The 23,634-nt window shown below is 46.2% G+C and overlaps 1 protein-coding gene across 1 annotated transcript; it reads left to right on the top strand.

Moving 5' to 3' along the window:
* Positions 1–481: 481 nt before the first annotated feature.
* si:dkeyp-59c12.1 (Ras-related and estrogen-regulated growth inhibitor-like protein) lies at positions 482–23,347 on the top strand. The gene is made up of 6 exons (XM_056282030.1): positions 482–768; positions 10,361–10,529; positions 21,617–21,786; positions 21,918–21,971; positions 22,066–22,142; positions 22,296–23,347. Exons 3-6 carry the CDS (start codon positions 21,717–21,719, stop codon positions 22,722–22,724), a joined length of 630 nt encoding a protein of 209 aa, XP_056138005.1. The 5' UTR covers positions 482–768; positions 10,361–10,529; positions 21,617–21,716; the 3' UTR covers positions 22,725–23,347.
* Positions 23,348–23,634: the final 287 nt, after the last annotated feature.

Below are 23,634 nucleotides of genomic sequence, written 5' to 3'. Positions count from 1 at the left end.
AGGAACGAGACAAAAATCTCTTCCAGTATTGTCACACGATTTTAGTATATGCTCAGTGAACAGACGCATTCAAACCCAGGTGCTTGAATGCACGCCGATTAACACCGTACAGTCTCCTATAGGGCAGTTGTCTGTTCTCCCCCTCCTTATCTCACCTCTCCCAGCTCTCACCCACCAAGGCCACTGCTGAAATGAGTGTGTACACACTGGCTACACTCAGTGAGTCTCCCACATAATTCCTCTGCTATCAACCAACAGTTCACAATAGGCCTTTATTTGTGCACCTGGAGAAGACGCTTTCTAAGACCACCTTTGTTCTACTACACATGGACTTTGAGCATCCATCTAAGCAATGTGAGGTCATACGCGGTGAAAGATTAAAAGCAAGCAAACATCGACTCTGAATCGCCCTCACAGTGGGGCGGGTGCATGTGCACGATCGGCCTCACCGACCAGGAAGCTACGAAGGGATGCACCTGTACCCAGTCATTATTTTGACAGCCCTTTCCTGAACCCTGTCCACGGTGGTTCGCTATTTCTCCGCACAGCCGCCAAGCAGTGCACCCCCGTACTCGAGACACGGCCTAATCGGCGCGGCCTTCGACGGGCAGCCCGGTTCTAGCGCTCACGGCGAGGAAACGCAGACGCTCGGAGGCCTTTTTTTTTTTTCCACGGCCTCCTCGGTGTGGACGTCCCCACCGGAGGGGACATGAAAACGCCTTTTGCGGCACTGAAACCGAACAAGCAGCTGAAGGCAGAGCAAAGCAGGTATTTGTTATGTGCACGCCGTGTTTGGATGTGTGTGCGCGGTTACCATGGTGGCACACAGACAAACGCATCCGACAGCTGCAGGTTGGAAGCAGATAAGACGAGGAAAGGCTGTCTGGTCCAGCCATACTCCGCATAGCCCGGAGGAAAGCTCCTGTTGGACAGCCAGCGCACTGAATAATGCTGGGCACGCGGCGCTATTGTATTACATATCAATTATTTGGGGGCGTTTTCTTTATTACGAAGGGGCAGATACAGTGTAAACAGAGGAAGGAAGGAAAATAAATAACTTTTATTGTGTAGACTCACGATGGTTTGTGTGGGACGGGATGGCATTGGTGGAAAGCACTAATAACTTCCTGGCATGGGGATTATCAGTTCCGTGTTATTTCAACCGAGCGCTGAGGGTGAAATTGTCAGGGGCGTCCGGGTGGCGTGGCGGTCTACTCCGTTGCCTACCAACACGGGGATCCCCGGTTCGGATCCCCGTGTTGCCTCCGGCTTGGTGGGGCGTCCCTGCAGACACAATCGGCCGTGTCTGCGGGTGGGAAGCCGGATGTGGGTGCGCGTCCTGGTCGCTGCACTAGCGCCTCCTCAGGTTGGTCGGGGCGCCTGTTCGTGGGGGGGGGGGATAGCATGATCCTCCCACGAGCTACGTCCCCCTGGTGAAACTCACTGTCAGGTGAAAAGAGGCGGCTGGCGACTCCACATGTATGAAAGGCCTCCCCGGATCGGCAGAGGGGGGGTGGAGCAGCGACCGGGACGGCTCGGACGAGTGGGGTAATTGGACGGGTGCAATTGGGGAGAAAAAAAGGGGTGGGGGCTGAGGGGGGGGGGGGGGAGTGAGATTGTCAGAATACAGAATACACGAGTTAGAGAACCAACACCTACAGGAATCAATGTCAGTATAACCTGGAAGGGAATGGAAAAGTGCAACGACTCGTCTTTCTCCACCTAATTTTCTCGATTTAATACACAGGTCCAGGGGGCGAGGTTACCCCCTGACTCGCCCTGTTCCGTTTAAATACGCGCCGCGGACAGAGGCGCGATGATGGGTGTTGGTTCGACGCCGGTTTTCTGTGAGTTACATCGCACGAAGTCGCGGTGAGGACTCTCTTATTGTACACCGGCGAGCTGTCTCCTTCAGCACGACGCCTGGCAGATGTGGCTGCAGGCGTTACATCACCACCTGCTCCACTGCCAGGCTACGACTGCAGCCGAAGGGAGAGAGACCTGTCAGTATGACAGCGCTCATATACTGCTACTCTAACTCGCCGGCGCTGCAGAAAGCCAAGCGGGGGAACCCACTGCAGCGATTCTTGCTGCCTCGCTTCCCACAGGGCCGCGAGACGCACGGGGTGCACTGGTAGGCCTTCTGCCATCACCCGTTTCTGTTCGTCTTTCAAGCACAATATAAACAAACGACCATGCGTTTTAAGAGCCTGTATGCAGCTGGAATCAAGCTGCCAACTGACAAGTCTGTTTTAGGAGAGTTTGGTTTCATAAGGCCCTGTGTGATGGACCGGCGGCCTGTCCAGGGCGTCTCCCCGCCTGCCGCCCAGCGACTGCTGGGATAGGCTGCAGCATCCCCGCCCACCCTGAGCAGGATAAGCGGTGTGGATAACGGATGGATGGTTTTATAAGTCATACAGTTTTAGCTGTGTTTTGTGTGTTTAGTGCATTTATTTTTATTTTTTTTTTCCCAAGCCAAATCAATATGCGGATTGACAAGACCATACCGGATCGGTCAAGGCCCGGGTTAACAACAACCGCCATCGGCGCTGTGCCCTCACAGGGTACCGATGGAAACTATCAAATCTGCTGTGGCGACCTCTGGGAAACAGGGAATAAACCGAAAGAAGATTTGGGGGGGGGGGGTTCTCCCTTTTTCTTGTTGCTCCACCCCCTCTGCCGATCCAAGGAGGGCTGCAGACTACCACATGCCTCCTCCTGATACATGTGGAGTCGCCAGCCGCTTCCTTTCACCTGACAGTGAGGAGTTTTGCCAGGAGGACGTAGCATGCAGGAGGATCCCGCTATTCCCCCTCCCCCCCCCCGAACAGGCGCCCCGACCGTGACCAGAGGAGGCACTAGTGCAGCGACCAGGACACATACCCACATCCGGCTTCCCACCCGCAGACACGGCCAATTGTGTCTGTAGGGTGTGGGGACGCCCAACCAAGCTGGAGGTAACACGGGGATTCGAACCGGCGGTCCCCGTGTTGGTAGGCGACGGAATAGACCGCCACACTACCCGGACGCCCTCGTGCATTTATTTAGTCACTTAACATGTATGCATTCAGGGGAAGGTAACAGAGCACACATGCCCTGAGTGGAACTCGTAGGACATTTCATTTGGCTTTATTGATCAATATTAATATTTAGCATTAATCTGCCCAATCCTAGTGTGACTGTTTCATCGCTCATTGAGAGACCAGACTGTTCATCTATCATTTGTTCCTTTACCTAGATGAGGCGATTGTAATTCAGGGTGGCGGCCTGTCCAGGGCGTCTCCCCGCCTGCCGCCCAGTGACCGCTGGGATAGGCTGCAGCATCCCCGCGACCCTGAGAGCAGGATAAGCGGTTCGGATAATGGCTGGCCGGATGGATGGACTCACACAAAACAGGTCTGCCTCAGGAATAAATGTCTACCACATTCCATTTTCGCGCAATTACCCGAAAAGTTGCGTCTGAAACTCAATTTTCTCCCCCCCATAGATCAGAGGAGTTCCTCAGGGCACATAAATACTGCACCATTCCAAGGACGGTCAAATGGCATTTGGAGCTTCGGTTGCTAAAAATGTCAGGAAGCACATTTTGTGATTGTGGCCCATCTAAAAATAGTACCCTAGTGTCTGTTCTGTGTGCAAATCATTGCAGGCCAGCGCCCTGACGTCTATTTTTACACTGACATCAATAGAGACGGCAGCAGGCAATTTCAAAAATAGCCCAATATCATCGGCACTGCTCGGGAGAGCGTTTCTAACATGGTGCATATGATGCAACGCGCTCTCGTCTTATCCCCCGGGTAAAGAAAGTTATGGGATACGGCGCTTATGTCCCGATACCATCTAGAATTAAAAAAAAAGAAAAAGGAGTAAAGTGCAAAGCCACGGAAACCCGGTCGACAAGTCAGATCACATAGAAAGACTTAAGTGAAGGACTCCCGCAGGCCAGCGAAGCTGCTCGTACAGAGTCTCGCGTTACAAGTGGCGTGAGATAGAAACAGTGATAAGACCGGATATCTGCAACTGGGGCACTGCCGGGGGAATTAACACTACGACACAAAGGTTGTGTGTTTTCTTTTTTTACATTTGTACTGGTCTCTGCTCCTGGCCCATTGAAATCAATATCTGTATATCTACTCATATATTTTCGTAATGTGTGTGTGTTAGTTAGTGTAGATAGCGGGACCGAAAACTAAAGCACTTATGATCCTAATTCTTTTTGGAGGTGGTAGGTATTGTCTCAGAGAGTAAGGGAAAAATCCCAGAAAATTAAAATTATGCATAATTATGCATAAATTTGCAAAAATATGCATTTTTCTAAAAATGGCTAAAAACCACTTTTCTCGGCATTTCAGATGATTTTGAGCATTTTTGATTTTTTCACCTAAACTTTTTTTTCTGGGACCCCCCCCCCCCTTAACCTGGAAAATGTGACCCTCTCCCCCTTTAATGTTACTGTGTATGCAATGTCATGTATGTGAAATATGCTTGATTGGAACAACTATTGGCCTTAAAGGGGCAGTTAGGGCACAGTTAGTGACAGGTAACAAGCAATTAAAATGCTCTGCTGTGATTGGCTCTGGACATGTCAGGTGATATGTTATGTGGCCTGCTATTGGTTGCTGTGAACGTCATGTGATGTTTACACTGCACAGTGTAGGGTGTTTTGGGCTCAGTGTTCAATGTACATTTTGTTAGCACATCTACCCATATCCATTTAGCCCCTTTCCACCCCCACTTGAAGTGGGGTACCCCTACATTGTAGCGGGGTTCTTCTAGTACATATATATATATGTGTGTGTGTGTGTGTGTGTGTGTGAGCGATACCCTCCCGGTGGTAGAATGTAGCACTGAGATTCGGCAGCAGAACTGCCAAGCTCTATAACCTCGAGTTATTCCAGTCTAATTAAGTGGACCCAGAAAATCCATGTTTTAAATTTAACACTGGCTGGAGCTTCGTTCTCTTGCCATGATGTGAACCAGAAAATATGCCCCGTGTCCCCCCAAAACCCCCTTGGCAACCTTCACACTCACATTTTCCAACTATTTTCAACTTGTTCTCAGAGGCGACGTGTATGACCTCACCCATTCAAGGGAAGGCTGAACCCTCCTCTCCTCTGTGCCAGGAGGAATACTGGGTCATTACGGAAATTCAGCGGTCTTTCCCCTTTCATTCGCCACTACGAGAGGGGGAAAAAAATACACCGTCGTTGCTGTGGCGATGACAAAACAGCTTACTGTAGCCTTGCAAATGCAAACCAAACTGTAAACGGGGCGTTGTGAGCCGCCGTCTCTCGTAACCCCAAGCGGAGACGGGACGGTCGGCTGCCAGCGGGCCCAGCTGACACCACTCATCTCGAATACGGTCACAGTTATCAGTCTCGCCATTCTGTGGGAATTGGCCTGCACCACCCTTACGGGGCTGTTGCACACTTCTGTTATGTTTGGAGTTGGTATCGATGGAAAGATACGCTACTGCGTTTGCTTTTCCACGTATTTCCCTCATTCAACAACCCTCTGGATGAAAACACGGTTGTTAAGGTTGCATTTTCTTTTCATGCCCCCCCCCCCCGTCCCCCAAACTCGTTGTTGTTTCTGAGCCTAACATGAATGCAAATGTTGTTTCAGCCAACAGACTCCAACTGTTGGCTGGTGTTTTTTCTATTTTCATTGTTTCAGATGATTTGCTAGGTATTGTCAGGGGGTTGTTTGTTGTTCTCAGGGGTGATTTGGAAGAATTAAAACGTGCTCGGTAACATTTTTGGCGAACCTTAAACCTTACAATAATACAATATGCACCCTGCAATTTTGTGTCATCCATCCATTATCTGAACCACTTATCCTGCTCTCAGGGTCGCTGGAGCCTATCCCAGCAGTCACTGGGCAGCAGGTGGGGAGACACCCTGGACAGGCTGGCAGGCCATCACAGCCCCCCCCCCCCACACACACACACACACACACATACCTAGGCACAATTTAGTACAGCAGATTCACCTGACCTACATGCCTTTGGACTGAGGGAGGAAACCCACGCAGACATGGGGAGAACATGCAAACTCCACACAGAGGTAATCCAAAGGAATCGAATCGAGTGTAACTGGACTTGGTATATATCCGTGAAGACGTTTCGCCTCTCATCCAAGAGGCTTCATCAGTTCGTGCCTTTCTGACTAGACCAAGCTAGAGACTAGCTCAGACTAGCTTGGTCTAGTCAGAAAGGCACGGACTGATGAAGCCTCTTGGATGAGAGGCGAAACATCTTCACGGATATATACCAAGTCCAGTTGCACTCGATTCGATTCCCTTGGATAACCATGACCTGGATGAATGAGAACATTCACAGACATCCACACAGAGGACAACCCAGGACAACCCTCCAAGGTTGGACTACCCCAGGGCTCAAACCCAGGACCTTCTTGCAATGAGGCGACCGCACTAACCACTGCGCCGCCGTGCCGCCATTTTGTATCATGACATATGCAATACTCAACAGCTACACATCCAGTTTATCTATTCATTCGAAGATTGCTATTTAGACCGATTCAGGGTTGCAATTCATCCTAAATCAATAGCATAACATGTCTGTGGCACATGTTGAATTTTAAATTTCTCATACTGAACAGTGATTTGTACCACTGGCAGGATGATGTGACTAAATTAGGCAAATTGTCAAAACAGCAGCTAATATTCTGGCAATACCATGCATATTATGTAATTTTCCAGTTATACTTTGCGTAAAACCGACTTTGCAGTTTTCATAAAAAAGGTTTACAAATACATAAAAGTCTCTTTGCCTGCAGTTATCGCCGTTACCTTTGCACGATTGCAAAGGCAATAATTGCAAATGCAGCCAAGGCAGCAAAGCGAACATCTACAGCTAGGAAGGAGTCCCGGTACATACTCAGCTTAGATGACTACCGTAATGAAACATGGTGTGGTGCAGCAGTTGTGTGGACAAATCATTAGAAACTGCAGCAAGCTTTTTTTTGCCGTGGCCGAGACATTTCATCAGTGTGGAATTTAGACACTCTTGAAATTTGAATTTCAACACGGCGCTAATCCCTTTAATTAAAGCCTTCCAAGCTTTGCTTCACTTGTAACAGGCAACCATGTAGAAATACACTCGTAACTCAAATGTCATCATCCCGGGCTTTAAGAGGAGGCTAAATCTCGGCTTTGTGCGAGACAGTGGAATTATCCATAGGGTGGGATTTGACAGCCACCCTTGGGGGAGATGAAAACGGCATTACTTATGTGGATTGTGGCTATAGATGACACAACACTGCATAACCATAGTAGGAGTGTTGCATTTTAGAGGCTTCTCCTCCGCAGAGCTCATCAAACTACCTTTTTACAGGGAAGATTTTTCAGTCACTGACATTTTGATTGCGCATTTGGCATGTGGTGGGCTGATAATTCAGGATGAGAAGCTGACTAATTGGCCACTACATCCAAAAGGTTCATGGTCACTGGAGGCTGTCCAGAGTTATAAAGCTTCTCTGCAGTTGAAGAAATAAAGTGCTTGCAAATGCTGCTCAGCACACAGAGGAGGATATGCATCGATGTTAGCATTTCTGTCTAAGACGGAGAGTTTGTGGACCTTTTATAATACTTTCATTTTGAGCCATATTAACACTAACATTTTCCAGGTGTTGTATATCAGTATCACACTTTACAGTTATTTAGGTTGAAAATGATTCCTTAAAACCTATGTGGTCGATTATGCCTCTCTCTCTCTCTCTCGCTCTCTCGCTCATAATCCACGAGGGTTTGTCAACAGAGCTCATCTTGAGCCCATTTACATGAAGCTAGGTAGATAAACCACAACCCACTGCTCACTGATCAGGAACCCTGCTGCTTCCACATCGACAGCGACAGGAAGACCTTATCTTTTAAGTGTTTTCTCTTGTCTGTCTTAGCAATGTTTCTCAGTGAGTCGTATCAAGGGGCTTTCCGTGCCTAGCGAAGTATACATTCACCGGTTTGCTCCAACCAGTGCTGCAAAAAAGTACCGCTGAGCACACACTTAGGATCATATTGTTTACTATAGTCATATGCCATGTTATCAATGACATCATTGCTTAAGTGAGAAATAGCTGCTTGTTGAAAGTATTATATATTGATCACTGTGCAATGTGTAATAACTGTTTCCTATCAAGCTGTCCCACGACAAGCCAACTCATTTCTCACTCGTAAATCACAGCAAGTTGAATCAGTTCATCTGGACACAACGTTTAGTGGGAGAAACGTTTCATCACTCGTCTAAGTGATGTCTTCAACTGACTGCAGGTGTCCCCACCTTTATAAACAATACAGTGGCGTAACGACCCAAACCAACGCTTGGTTTCATATGCAAATTAGCGTGACCATTAATTTGAGTTTCAATGGCCATGTCATGTGTACTATTCACAGAGGATTCCCACCTGAGGCAATGATGCGCCACTGATGGCCTTCTTCTGGCCCTGACAAAATGGATGTGACCCTGAAGTGGCCCGTGTGGTAAATGGTGAATATGGCCCCAATATCACAAAACAAATATGGGCCACCTTTGGCAAATATGTGGCACATGCGGCATTGCTATGGCTTGGTTCTGGCCCAGATCTGGCAAACAGGAGCGGACCCCCCAAGTGCCACCATTCCACGCGGTATGCGGGCTGGATGAAAGTGTCGGTGTCGGACGGGTCCAGGCCAGAGCAATTTGGCTATCTGGGTTGGGGAATAGTTGCAATCACAGCATTGTAAGATGGCGACAGATGTACTCTTAGCCCCCCCCCCCCCCGGTTCAGGGGCAGTCGTTCAGGGGCAGTCGTTCCCTCACCACATAGATGGCTTTTTTTTAGTGAAACTCTAGTTCATGGTTACGCCAGTTTGCATATGAAACCAATTGTTGGTTTCGGTTGTTATGCAGCTGTGCTGTTTATAAGGGTGGGGATACCTGCGGTCAGTCGAGAGTGAGGAAGTCACTTGGACGAGTAATGAAATGTTGCTCCCACGAAACGTTGTGCCCTGGTTCCCCTTTCTGTGTTCTCCTCACCTGGATTACCGAGTATGCATAAAGACTCTCACTCGTGTACTTTTATAACTTATAAAACAATCACTTTAAACCATATCCCCTGCAATGGACTCAAAACTACATTCTGCATTACAAGACTTTATACAAATTGACCATTTATTGGTTGTAAGAATCTTGAGCTCACCTTGATAAGCTTTTGGGATCTCATGCAAAACATTAGGCTAAAATGCGGTGTCGTATTGTCTGTTCTCACAGCGAAAGTGTTTTCGTCGAGGCACGCCAACCCCACTTCTACCCTGGGGTGCAAAATTTTAGCGGAAACACTGGTGTGATGGAAAGGGCATTATGGGTAATTGTATGGACTCTTTAGGGACCATTACAAACCACTTACCATATTTATACCATGAAATATGTATTCAGCACTTGCCGCACAGCCATTGCTGCAGGCAAAAGCAACCAAACTAAAAAAGCAACATGTGAACATATGGTAGCTTGTCAAGTCGAGGTCAGCCGCAGCGGGAAGACAGTCTAGAAAAGAAGACTTTCATGATGATTTTTCTTTTTGAAAGGAACAGTGGCGAGAATATAAGGTTGTTTCCTCGCTACTATACATCAATTTGGCATTGCAGAGAGCGCATAATCAAATCAGCTGTTGTTTTTTTTAGCTAAAATTCAATTACGGAGTCGGGGGTGTTGAGGCCTCCTCCCCTCGATTACTGGCATCAGGCAGTAATTTTACTTGGGAGTATGTGAATAGTACTATGTTCACCGGCTTTGCTCTCATGTTGTAATTATGTGGTTGCTGTTTGGAAAACTTCCTTCCTGACTGGGAAATGACATGCTAATGCTCTGCTCTCGCCTCTCCCACAATCCTTCAACACAGCTGTCTAATAAGTGCACCAGTGTGTAAGTGGCTGTTCATGATGGATGCCTTCAGCGTTATCATGTGCAAGCAACCGTTATCATTGGTCCTGAACCAGATATCCTTTTGTTTTATGCCAAACTGCTTTATCCATATTTGTGTGTAGCCTTTAGAATTGAGAATTTCTTTGGCACCCCAACTATCAGTCATAGTCTCCATTATCATGCAAAATGGTGGAGCCTTACATTCTGGTATCTGAAATGAATGACCCAAGTTAGCTTGGTCAGATGTAAATTTGGTCCACAAAAAGCTGTTTTCTATGTGGTGACGTGTGTGACAGCTTTATTCTTGTTGCCCATTGCCATGAAGACTATCAGTGATCGTTGTCAGACAGCCCAATATCTGTCTAGTATAGAGCTTTAATTTTTTTTCGACAGTCAAACATCCATCCATCCATCCATTATGCAAACCGCTTATCCTGCTCTCAGGGTCGCGGGGATGCTGGAGCCTATCCCAGCAGCCACTGGGCGGCAGGCGGGGAGACACCCTGGACAGGCCGACTTCCTCATACAATACCACACCTTCTCTCTCAGCACCCTGTCTAAATCCACAAAGACACAACGCAGTTCCTTCTGGCCATAAAGCCATGACATGAAGGTAATATTTACTAATTTGAATATTTAGTGTCGATGTTTATGAGTTACAGTCAAATATGTTTCCTCTAATGATTTCCTCTGTGCTTTCATCAGCTCATTAGCTCGATAGCCGACTACAAGAGTGAATGTAAACAAAATGCTTCTAGCATATGCTTGCTCCTTTACAGACCGACAGACTTACATTATATTAAACTTTAAAGGACCACTAAGTGATTTTTTTAGGCCAAAAGACAGATATATTCAAAAAACGAATATGCATTACATAAATGCTTTAAATATTGTATACTCACGGTTGATCGAGAACAAATATGTTTTATGGGTTTTGAATGAGCTGGAGCTAAGCGAACCCAACCCCCATAAGCCGGTTCATTGGACACAAGGCCACCATGTTCAGACCATGCCAGCAGGAGGGCTTACTTGCTGTAGAAGAAGAACTTGTGCTCATGTTGCAGCCTTTTCAAGATGGAAAGCTCTGAAAATACATAAAGGATTTTCAAGTGACACCACGGTTGCTTATTTTCTGTTGGACGGTTAACGAACTGAATAAATATTTTTTGTTCACCCCCCCCCCATGTCTTTATCATCTGCATTTTCTCATGAGTCGTTACTTTTGCGGTTCAAATACTGTACGTGAGGCGTGCGGGTGACGCGGTGGTCTATTTCATTGCCTATCAACACAGGGATCGGCGGTTCAAATCCCCGTGCTTTTTCGGGCGTCCCTACAGACACAACAGGCTGTGTCTGCGGGTGGGAAGCCCGATGTGGGTATGTGTCCTGGTCGCTGCACTAGCACCTCCTCTGGTCGGTCGGGGCACCTGTTCAGGGGGGAGGGGGAACTGGGGGGGGGGGGATAGTGTGACCCCCCCCACGCGCTACGTCCCCCTGGTGAAACTCCTCACTGTCAGGTGAAAAGAAGCGGCTGGCGACTCCACATGTATCAGAGGAGACATGTGGTAGTCTGCAGCCCTCCCCGGATCGGCATAGGAGTGGAGCTGCGACAGCTTGGAGAGTGGGGTAATTGGCCAAGTACAATTGGGGGGGGGGGGGGGGTCCAAAAAAAAAAAAGACTGTACATGAGTGGAAGTGATAGGTGAGTCGATGATGGCTCCTTTAGTTGAGAAGCTCAGCTGCACCCACCCCGACAAATGTCACCAGAGTAAGAACAGCATGACATCGGACGCTTTAGACGGCAACAAAGAACCTTTGTGGAAAATCCATTGGGGAATCACTTAGTGGCCCTTTAAATGTACATAGGCCTGATTTATATCTTTCGCCACAGTTGTTTTGTCATATTTGTCACATCTCTGTAGTTGTGAGAAGTGTATCGATAACGGTGCATGTCTTGATGATGTGTCTTATCATATTATTTATCTTAATATATTAAGGAAAAATGTAAGTGAAGTATCCATTATCCAAACCGCTTATCCTGCTTTCAGGGTCACGGGCCTTTTTCTTTCTAAAATGTTACTGTAATGTACAGTATCACTTAATTTCACGTCAATACACGAATTGCAGTAAAAGGAAACGATGTAGCACCAAGTTCCTGAAGAAACAGGGAGTGCCTGTGCAACTATATGTTTCTTTGTATTTGGTGATACCTATCCTTGCTGTGCACATGTATAATACAGATGAACAAATGGGCACAGGGCAACAATGACGAGGAGAAGCTCCGAGTTACTGTTGTTTATGACAGTACATGTATATATTCATATATACTATATTCATGTATATATGATAGTACATGTATATATTCATCAAGGGCAAGGTGTAATGCAAAACCAGAACCACTTTATTATGTATTTATCTATTAGCTGCAGAGAACTCCTGTACTGGGTATAGGGATATACATGTATAGTGCTTGTTATAGATACACATATCTATGGCACAGAGTAAAAATATTCAGCCAATGGTTCTTGCTATACTACTGCAAACCATGATAGGATTGATAGGCTATTGCAACGTGAGACATAGGAATACTGTCAGTATAATTTTGACAGAAACGTACTACTGTAGGTTATACTTATTAAAATATCACACACTCTTAAATTGCATTATGTACACTCAGAAGCTGAATTAAATGTTGTCATCTTTAATGATTAACGATCTTGCTCGTGATTGGAACAGTTCACCTTCAGCCCTTTTCATTTGATGTGAAACGGAATTGCAGATCAGACATGCATTTGATAAAGGGAACTTTACAGGTTATATTCTTAACACATCCTCGATGCAGGGGAAAGTGGAGTTTTAAAACATGTAAAGTGAGTGTGACTTAAGTCCATAAGAAGATTTATTAGCATTAGCACACAGCAGAAGCAGCTCCCTGTGAAGCGGCTTTTCACGAAAAGACCTTTTGAGTAAGCTGGAGGGTACGGCACATACCTAGATTCTAAGTGCTGCAGAGGTCTTTCAAAAATCCCCTGGGTGTGAGTCATAATTTGAGTTTTGCCACGTGCAGAATTAAGAAATTCATCGCATATGTCATGCCACTGCTGAAGTTACTGTATTGCAGCATCACACTAATTCTCTTTCTGAAGGGTACGGGTATGGATGAGTTACAGATTCTTGACATTTTTGTTTGGTTTTGAGACACATGGTTACAAACCGCCATTATAGATGGTGAATCACCAAAACATTTGAGAGTCGTTTTAATTTGTTTTGTTCATCTGTTTGTTGATGTTTTGTTTTGAGGTTGTGTTATTTACAGCTTTACTCTCCGACATAATCCTTTATTTGCAACACACAAGCTCCCTGGAAAGCAGACTGGGAGCGTGGCCACACAGCCTCAACCCTATCACATGACTTATTTTGACATCGTCTAGTAGATAGGGGGGGTAAATACCAGAAATTGCATTTACGATTTTAAAGTAATGAATATAGCAAATGCTTTTATTTCCAATCATTAGGGGCCTGTGGAAGAGATTATGCTTATACTTGCTGGAAAGTGTATTTTATAGCTCTACTTGTTGTACCAGTACGTTTCCAACCATACCCTCCCCTTGTTTTATCTAGTCTTCTTCACTTCACTTGTTTTTCCGCTACCATAAATAATGTTCAACTCTTTTTCCTCTAGGAAGACTACAGATATTCACCACGTGTACTTTGTACTCTTCCCTAGGCCAACGCTTAATAAATTCACTCAAATAAATCATTAACCATCTGGGAGAAATATTTTATTCTAAAGGTTCCAAGAACGCAGGCTCTGGAAGCAGACTGGGCCATATGAGAATACTGATGCCAGGCTTCGAGAGGATTGGGCATACTCGAGAGTACTAACGGCTGCTGAAATTTCAGTGGCTAATGGCGGCCATGTTTTCCATCAATCAAGCTAACTATTCACTCACTACTCAAGGCAAAAAAAAAAAGATCCACTAATCGGTCAAATGCTTGGTGTTTTAATAAACAACTTTACTTTCCTGCTTACATCTTCTAAACCATATGGTAAAGAAAAGTTGATACAGGCTATGGTCATTTCCATCCAACTAGATATTCTGCCATTTTGAGCTTTCTCAAAACCAGTTCTGGACCATTGATAACCCATCACCAAATTTGGCCTTTGTTATCTCCCGAGTCCCTTGACTAAAAGTTGCGCACAGAATTTTGATACTATTAACGTTTGGCTGCCATCAGCCAATAACATTTAGGGCATGGCATATATTTGACACATTGACCCATAACTCATTTACGCAAGTCCGATACTCATAAAAGTTAACGTGGAAGTAGACAACTTTTCAAGACACCCCCCCCCCAGCATTTCCAAGTGTTTTATTGTTGGTGTCGCCAACAGGTCCAGGTCAGCAGGTCCAGGCCGATGATGCATGGGTCCCGGATGTTGGGCAAGCCAGAACTCGTGCGCCAGCTCCTGGTCTCTGGCCTGGACTCGCAGTGACTTCCTCCCTCTCATTCCAGCTTTTTTCCCAGTCACCGTCATCAGCTGGGTGTTGGCTGGGGACCATGCCACTGAGAGTGGGCCGGTGGTACCTGGGAGGACACCAGGCCACAGCAGGGAAATGGTAGACTCCGTGTCTACCTGGGACCTGCAGGATCGACCGTCAAGTTGGAAGTCCAAATATAATCATTTGGTGTGACCTACGCGGCCAACCAGCCTGCATTGGCCTTGAAGGGGGGCTGGAGACTGGAGTGGCGGTCCCTTCATTAGACCACTCCATCGTTTCCTGTTAATTGGGTGGCTCTGGCCTTTGGTGCTGGTACTGGGTACTCACGGCTATGTGACCAAACTCGTTACACTGGTAGCAGCGGTCAGTCGGCCGGGGTGGACGTCGTCTGTTTGTTGGAGACTGTCGCCAAGACCGCTGTGGTGGAAGCCAGACTTGGTAAACCTTGTCTGCTTACTTCTCCTCCTCACGGTCGGCTCCCCTGATGTGTGGTCAGAGGGCAGGGGTCTTCTGCTTGGGAGGTCGCATGGACAGTACTACCTCGGCACGTTCAGCTTCACTGAGAGCCCGGCTGAGGGATTGGGGCATGGCGAGGCTAACATGTTGGCGCAGACATTCCAGTGTGAGCCCCCGCAGGAAAGCGTGCAGGGCCAGATCCTCTTTAATGGCTGCATCGAACTGCGGGGAACCATGCTAGGCATGTAGCTGAACATCTGTGGCAAAGGGACCCAGGCTCTCTCCCTCTTGGCCGTGGCGGTTGGCTAGCTGCTCCTTGCTCTGGTCGGTGAAAGATTGTCGCCCAAATCACCTCTCCTGCACCAGGGCTTAGAGGTCCCGCTGCTCCACTGGGGCTAGATTGAGGAGCACCTACAAGGCCCTTTCCTCCAATGCCAGAGCCAGGTGGATGACAGTCTCCTCGTTACTCCAGCCGTTATGCCATGCCGCCAATTACACTTGTGAGAGGTAAGGCTCTAGCAGTGTCGTCCCATTGTACTTTGGCAGCTTGGCTGCTGTTCGAGGTGACGTATCTTAGCTGCTCACTAGGGGGTGATTGGCGGCGGCAGGTAGTGTGCGTTCCCCGGCGCTGGTCCTCCTGGACTCCAGGGGACAGTGGAGCCACGGTGCACTAGAGCCATCAGGTTGGGCTGGAAAACTTCCATCTCTGGCGGGCTCCGTCTTTTGCCGCACCAGGTTTTCCAAGCACCAAAGGGTCTGCTTGATGTCCCGCTCGATGTCCCGATCCAGTCTCTGGATCTCCCTCTCTATTCTTTAGCTCAATCCCACTTTTGACACCAATGTGGCGCAACTCCTGAGTCCCATACACTGCACGACCCCAGGAGTGCTGTTTAATTTAAACACACCATCAGAAATGAAGAAAACTGATGGGGAAGGAGAGGCAAGCGGTAAGGATTTCATTTGAATGGCAGCTCCTTATCCCATACACCTCACAACTCCAGGAGTGCTCCTTTATTCTGCCCCTGCCCAATGGTTGCTGAACAATGACTTCCCGTAACAAGGTCACTATTGAACACACCAGTACCCGTCACGGTCCTACAGTCAGTCAGTCTGTAAAATGGTCATATACCCAGACTGAGTCAAACATCCAAATGGGAGTGCCCTGGTGACTCACCTAGTAGAGTGCATCACCACACAGGGCAGAGTCCTTACCACGGTGGCTTGGGTTCGAATCTGGCTTGGGCCCTTTGCTGCATGTCATCCCCTCTCTCCCCTGTCTATCAAATAAAGGCAGAACCCCCCCCCCAAAAAAAACAAACAACCGACAACACAACAATAATCAAAACATGAACACAACATTAATAAAAACAATGATCTGAACCTATCAGTCCCATAATCCCTTGCACTTCCCCACCGCATAGCTGTCATCAGTCCAGCGACCATCTTCCCCGGGTGCTACAATATTTTTTTTTAACCCATCCTAGCTGTGCAGCTAGGAGCAGTGGGAAGCTGCTGTGCAGCACCTGGGGACCAACTCGTCTTGCCATGGCTCGGTCAGGGGCACAGACAGCAGTATTTAAACCCTAACATGCATGTCTTTTTTATGGTGGGGAAAACCGAAGCACCTGGAGAAAACATGTAAACTCCACACAAAGGACGACCTCAAAGTTGGACAACCCCAGGGTTCAAACCCAGGACCTTCTTGCTGTGAGGCGACATCGCTAACCACTGCGCCACCATGCTGCCCAATGTTTTGCCCCGTGCGAGGGGCAATATGTCATCAAACATGGACTTGAAACTAGCACGGAAAATGTAGGCTATTTTGGCCTATAGAGGGCGCTACCATAGAAAATTTCTTGTAACTCGTCAATGGTTTGACGATCATGGTCAATTTGGTATGTGTTGCACCTGATTCTACAAAGTCAACTTGATTGATGGAAAGACATGGACACCACTAGCCAATGAAAGTTCAGCAGCCCTTAAATGGTCTTTGTAGTCTCAATGCTCTTGAAAGTTGGCATCTGTGTTCTAGTAACATTAATATTTATTTTCCCCTGAAAGTAACAGGATCTCAGAGACCAAAAATGCCACAGGGATCACACTTGCACATAGGTCCATATCACACATACTACGCCTCACTGGTCATCTCACTGGTCATCAGGTGCTTAGACTCCAGCCAACATCTGCTGCTTGCAGCTATATTTTAACTTTATGTCTCACGTTACCCTTTATGACTTTGGGGTGATGAGTCATGTTGTTTTTTATATGAGCTAGTCTCTTATGACTCAAAATAACAAATACTCTGTTATATTTGAGAGTTTCATTTGATTTCTTGAGGCAAATTTCATTGAGATTTCCAGTGTCTGCAGGAAGAAAACACAAATGAAGTGCTTGTTAGATACACTAAGTTATTGGTGCATATAGTGTAGATGCTCATCTAAAATTTTGGAGTTACAGTTGAAGGCCAAAGAGGAGGTTTATGGATGTAGTGAGAGAGGACATGCAGGTGGCTTGTGTGACAGAGGAAGATGCAGAGGACAGGAAGAAATGAAAACGGATGAGCTGCTGTGGCGACCCCTAATGGGAGCAGTCAAAAGTAGAAGTAGTAGTAGTAGTACACATTGCAAAAAGAAAATGCACCCTGCAATTTACACTGCAATATTGCAAACAGAAAATGTAAACACAGCTCAGTAAGACAAATGATTAGCTAAGTTTCACTGACTCCCTAAATATTGCCTGGGCTCTAAACAATCCCTTTCACAAATGCTGAGTTTTTTAAAGACTTTTTTGAGGAACTGACCGCTGAGAAGTCCATACTGACATTTCTTAGACCTGCTGCCTGCTGAGTTGAATTGTTGATGAGTCGTACTGGCCAGGCTTAGTTAGGCGGAAAAGTTTCCCAGTGCAACTGACTGACCTTTTATTTTGGAATTAGGTCCATTTGCATCACAAATCTGAAAATATTTGAACTTTCAAATTGATTTTGAGGGGCCAAATGATTTTGAGCGGGGACAAGATTTGTCCTCTGGGTGCCAGTTACTGACCCCTTGCCTATGGAGAAAGCCTACAAAACCTTGCCTATGGGGAAAGCCTATTAAAAGGGCTTTTCTGATTGGCCAGAAAGACAAATGAACACTGGAAGCCCCTCATCCTTCCCACATGTTCGTTACTTGAAACACCTTGGTTAGATAGGCACTCAAATCACATTTGCTGCAATGATAGTTGCAACAGTGCATGCAGACTTAAACATTTCTGAATTACAAGAGGAATCCAAATAAAATCTTCTTTGCTGTACTTTCTATATGTTAGCATCAACACATTTGAGGAATCTACGATGGCTGATTTGAGTAGATACTGAGTTGAGCTAGAAATATACACAGTATTCAAGGGGGGAAAAAAGCTTATATGTAAGAAAATATTCTACAGGTCATGTTTGTTATTCCTTTTGCATTCATTCATATACTGAGAGGCTCATTTGTAAACTCCCTCTGTGACTTCACATTTCTTGACATGAGTGTGTGAATATTTTCTGCGAATGTAAACCTTCACTCTACAAGGTCTTGAGTGTTTTGCACCACATTCACAACAATAGTAGCAAGAATGAGAGCGCAAGGATTTCAGTATTTGTGATGACCAATTTTATAATTTGAGAGGCTGCAATAGCCAACGGGGGATATATTTTATTGAAAAGGTTGTATTTTAGTGCCAAAAATATTTTGGCAGGAATAACCGATAAAACATAATTCAAGTTTGCATCCTCTAAAGCATTCATTCAGATCCTGACTTGCATATTTGCAAATCTTGATACAAGTAGTTGATTTGGGTATTTTCTGTGAATGTAAATTCCACTATGCAAACTCTCGGTTGTTTTGTGTTTTGCAGCAGAATTATCTTCAGAGGTCACTTTTTGCACAGGAGTAAGTCATTCTAAAAGTTAAAAGGGCCAATAATCCCACTGTGAAATACGACATGCATGAAGACCTGTTTTTGCACATAGGAGAATAAAACTAATATAGATTTTCCTTATTTGAAGATAAAGAAGATTATTTGAAGATGGCTACCATTCACCCAGACGACAACTAGACGCCCCCCCCCCTTTTTTTTTAATAGCCAGTGGGAAGAATTTGGGTGGGAAATGTTATTGGGTTAATAATAGGTATAACGAGTGTACCTATTTGCCTTTCACTTGGTGTTTTCCCCCCTCTTGTAGCAAGTGGGTGGGAGGAATTATGGGGCTAATGGGTATATGAAGATTGGGTAAGAATCAATTGGAATAGGGATTGATCACTATTCTTGTTGCTGCTCCCCCCCCCCCCCACTGTTTGTATATCCCACTATAATAGGTTCTGTTTATACATGTATGAAACCAGTTCAATTGGACATTTTGTGCAATGTTTTGTATGCAACACTGGTTCAAAAATCAATAAGCTTATATATATATATATATATATATATATATATATATTCCTTACATCTTCGGTTGAGAGTAAAAATGTGACCACTTTTTGACAACTTCTTGCCATTACCTTGAGAGAACAGAATCAACTTTGGAAAAGAAACATACAGACTGCATGCGAATTATAAACCAGGGAACCTTCCTGGAATACATGGGTGACCCGGAAGGGATTTCCACGGCAACCATGGCAATGAGCACCCGAATTGTACATTTTGTGAAAGAAAAGAAGTTCATTGCTTCCTTGTTGCTTCTTTCCAGCAAGGCAACACAGCACCATCCTTGGCAGAAGAAAACACCAGATTCCGGACCACAGTCCTTTGACATTTCCGTTTACATAACACATGCTTGGAAGTTTTCTGTTGAACTGCAAAGGATAATCATCAGGACAGAGAAGTTGAATCACCAGTATGCGGAGAAAGGATGCAAATGTTTGTTAATGAGCTACCGAAACCACTGATACATGTAGGGTTGTAGGGTTTAAAGTAATGACTGTAAATGAGAACATTCCACCATATTAAAAAAAAATCCTTATTTTAGTTTTTTTCCCCATGTGTACTATCAGAATTGTTTTTGATTGTAGGCTAGAGAGAATGCCCTGTTGTTTCTTTCCGAACCTTGATTAATCTGCATTAGAATGAATCCTCATAGCCATTATTAGCCCCCCTAGGATTTCTTGACATATGTCTGGCCTTCCCCCCCCTTCTTTAAATCGTTATCACTATTTTAAAATTGTTCTTTATATTCTTGAAACTGAACATGGCCGTTCCGACTGAAAGGGGCTGGAACACGCTTCATTAACCAAAATGCACAGCTTACTTGGGCCCATTTGAGATGGTTTGCTTCAATACAGCATTATATAAGATGCTCATGGGCAAAATAAACCCAAACAAACCAGGAAAATCTATAAAGCTTAAATACACCAGTGTCAGCATCTGCAACCCGCTGCAGTACAGAATACATTGTAGCGAATTCGGGGGGCAACCGCAGGAACTGCCGCGGCCGGGAAGCGAACCCGTGTCGCCCGCACCGCAGGAGGCATCGCTGACCGCTCGACTAAAGGGTCAGACCCGCCAACTAGCGGCCAGCGGCCAGCGGGTCTCCTTATCCATGCACGTTACAATATCTAATACAAACCACACGCACAGAACATAAGGCGGTCATCACCTAAGAACAGAACTTCTCCATCCGTGTTGCGGGTCTGTAAATGGCGGGAAAGACAACTGACCTCCGCGGGTCACGAGAAATGTCAGGATACGCGCTTGGTCCAGTCTTTACGGCTTATATAAGACGGCAAAAAGCTATTTCTTGGTCGTTACCGCCGGTTTACCTGTAGGTTGTGACAGCAGACCCGCAGTAAAGCGCGCACACGTCACCCCAGCTGGCGAGGAAATGTAAAATACACCGCGATGGCGATTCAAAATGGCGGGGGCTTCTTCCGACACGGGCCACAATGTGGCGCGTAATTAAGCGCGCTTTTCTTTTTAATCAATCTGCAGCGTTCCCGTTGGACGGGGGCGCCGCGTCACCCTATCGTGGGACTTCCACGAAGCCGCGCAACCGATTCCGCCGAGACGCCGGCGCGTACAGTGGCCCCCCTTGTGCTTTGACCTCTGACCCGTTTTCAGGCGAGGCCGAGGGAACGGAGAAGAGGAGCGGACCGTGTCTAACTGTAAGGAAGAGGAGGCATCTAATGCGGTGGACGTACCTTACCCGGTCTTGAGAAGGAGGCCATTTGTTGACTTCTGCCTCCCTCGCCTGGACACTAATAATATCGCGACACTTGCCCGGCGGTGACGTCACGGACCCGGCTCTCGCCTCAAACCTGCTCCCGCGTGTGTCTCGATGCGCTGTTATCCACGTGTGCAGCCCCAGGACAGTCGGGTCAGTCTGGACGAAAGGGTTTTGGGGGTTTTGGGGAGGGGGGGTCGTCACTCATCTTAGTGATTTAGGCAAGTCTCAGCTGACTGCAGGTACCTCCAACGTTACCAGCAGCACAGTTCAGATCTACACACATTTAGACCAAGTCACGTCTATAGCCGCCCATCACCTGGGTGGGTGTGTGAACATGTGATTATTCTTCGACTGGACTATTTGATGTTATTATTTTCATTCGCTTCTTGGACGGTGTAAATGTTGTATAGGTCGATTCAATTGTGGAACATCGTTTCGAGATTTCCTCGTTTATCATTGTTTACTGCCCCCCCCCCTTTACTCCCCCCCCCCCGTTCTCTCTCTCTCTTTCTCAAATCCACGCCCCCACCGCCTGTCCCCCTATAAACCCAGTGCTTCTCGGCTGCTGGGCGTGAGTCACAAGTCTTCCCTGCAAGCCCTCTCAGATGGAGGTATGCGAGTCCAGGCAGGTTAACCAGCAGCATCAACCCAGATGAGGGCTGTTTCACTGAACATGGATGCCAACATTGTTGTTATGGGGACAGAAAGCGTTGGTAAATCAGGTGAGACCAAGCTTTTCCATTCACTTTGTTTGTATCCACCAATCTGAATTTTTGCAGATTTGTCACATAAGGAGTAACGCTCGCAAAGTAATGATGATGACGTGGGGTGGCGTGTGTTTGTTCATTGACAGCATTGACCGTGCGCCTCTTGACCCGAAGATTTATCGGAGAATATGGAGATATTGGTAAGTGCACGTCTCTTGACTTTAGTCAGCCTGTGTAATTTACAGCGCTGGACTGGACTACACGTCCATTAACTTCCCCGCTACTCTTTCACAGAATCCATCTACACTCATAACTTTATGGTTGACGGGAGGGAAGTCACCCTCAATATCTGGGATTCTCCTTGTTCTGAGGTAAGAAGATGTGAACGTGCTGATTCTTACAGTTGCTATCGTCGACATTTCCCATATTAATTTTGGGCTTATGCATTGTGTCGTCCACCGTAGGTATTTCCATAGCTATTAATGACATTTTGTGGCTGTTTCCCTTGTTGCCTGACATTGCAGCACCTGTCCATGGAGATGTCGCTACTCGAGAAGAGAGTCCACTGGGCAGACGGCTTTGTTCTTGTTTACAGCATCTGTGACAGGACCAGCTTCAACGGCGTCGCCAGGCTCATTCAGACCATTAAATCCATTAAAGACTACCTAAACTCGGACAAGGTGCCCATCGTGATCGTGGGTAACAAGAGAGATCTGCGTCACAGGCGGACGGTCCTGAGTGAGGAAGGCAGGCTGCTGGCCCTCAGCACAGACTGCCACTTCTATGAGGTGTCGGCAGCTGAGAACTACCACAGCACGCTTATGGTGTTTCACGGGCTGGTGGAGAGGATGAGAGACACCAAGTGCACCCCAAAGAGACCACTAGGATTCAAGGGCATAGTTAAAAGCATGTCTGCAGTGTTTACCAGAAGACTGACAGACTCCTTAGGATAAGAACATGATATGAGAGGGAAAAGCGAAATGGTCAATCGGTCCACTAACTGGATCTGCAACACTTTATACTTCCCCTCCCGAAGGACCTCAGGGCCTGTCGTTAAACTGAGATGGGAGATGTGCCAGAGGAAGCAAACAGTGAAGTGGCTTTGATGCTTGGTGGTTGCTTTAAATTTTGAACCAAAGACAAAGAAAGCCTGGGGGCTCACTGAGATCAGAAAGCCCCAGGATTTTACAGAGACAATAGACGTATTGTGATTAATTAATAATCAATTGTTGAAACTAAACAAATCACTGCTTGCACTACAAACGATCCTACGTCGATGCAATTTAATTAAAAATCGCAAGTAGCCTCCTGAGAAGCAAAAATGAACATGCGATTCAAAATATACTGGCGTTGAAAACTAGGTATGCATGGTAATGTTTTCATTTTTGATGAGAGGATTTGGTGGACTGCGAGCTAATTTCATTTTCTGCCTTATTTTATGCAATTTTACAAGATGTTGTTCTTACGGGACGGTGTTTCATTGTACGTACACAAGCTTGATATGCCTTTATTTCAGGTTTGCTGACCAAAGACATTATGTGAAAACTGTCAAAAGCTTTGCAACTTGAAAATTAAACATGGTATTGTCATATTAAGCTAGCTTTTGTTATTCTGTCAAAGAACTTGATTATTTATTTCCTGCATTGTAGCTTGCTTGCCTGTTAAATACCAGCACACACACACACACACACACACAAAGAGAAAGTAAGTTTCAAATCATTTTAAAATCTTGTCTGACTGCAGAATTCTGTCAAACTTCATAGATGTAACTGCCCAAACAGACGATGTTGGATCAGATCTCATAGTTGTGTAGCCCAGCCATGGGGCAATCGGCGTCCTTCCTCGTCCACCTGATATCTGAAA

Source organism: Lampris incognitus, chromosome 6 (assembly GCF_029633865.1).
Source record: "Lampris incognitus isolate fLamInc1 chromosome 6, fLamInc1.hap2, whole genome shotgun sequence".
NCBI classification, from domain to species: Eukaryota; Metazoa; Chordata; class Actinopteri; order Lampriformes; family Lampridae; genus Lampris; species Lampris incognitus.
This window is presented reverse-complemented; position numbering and strand designations above follow the sequence as displayed.

What these genes read in the sequence shown, in the direction of transcription:
- si:dkeyp-59c12.1 (XM_056282030.1), top strand. Translation starts at nt 21,717, where the DNA reads ATGAGGGCTGTTTCACTGAACATGGATGCCAACATTGTTGTTATGGGG. An exon ending in CGGAGAATATGGAGATATTG is followed by an intron (nt 21,972 to 22,065) that starts GTAAGTGCACGT and finishes ACTCTTTCACAG; the next exon opens with AATCCATCTACACTCATAAC. An exon ending in GGGATTCTCCTTGTTCTGAG is followed by an intron (nt 22,143 to 22,295) that starts GTAAGAAGATGT and finishes CTGACATTGCAG; the next exon opens with CACCTGTCCATGGAGATGTC.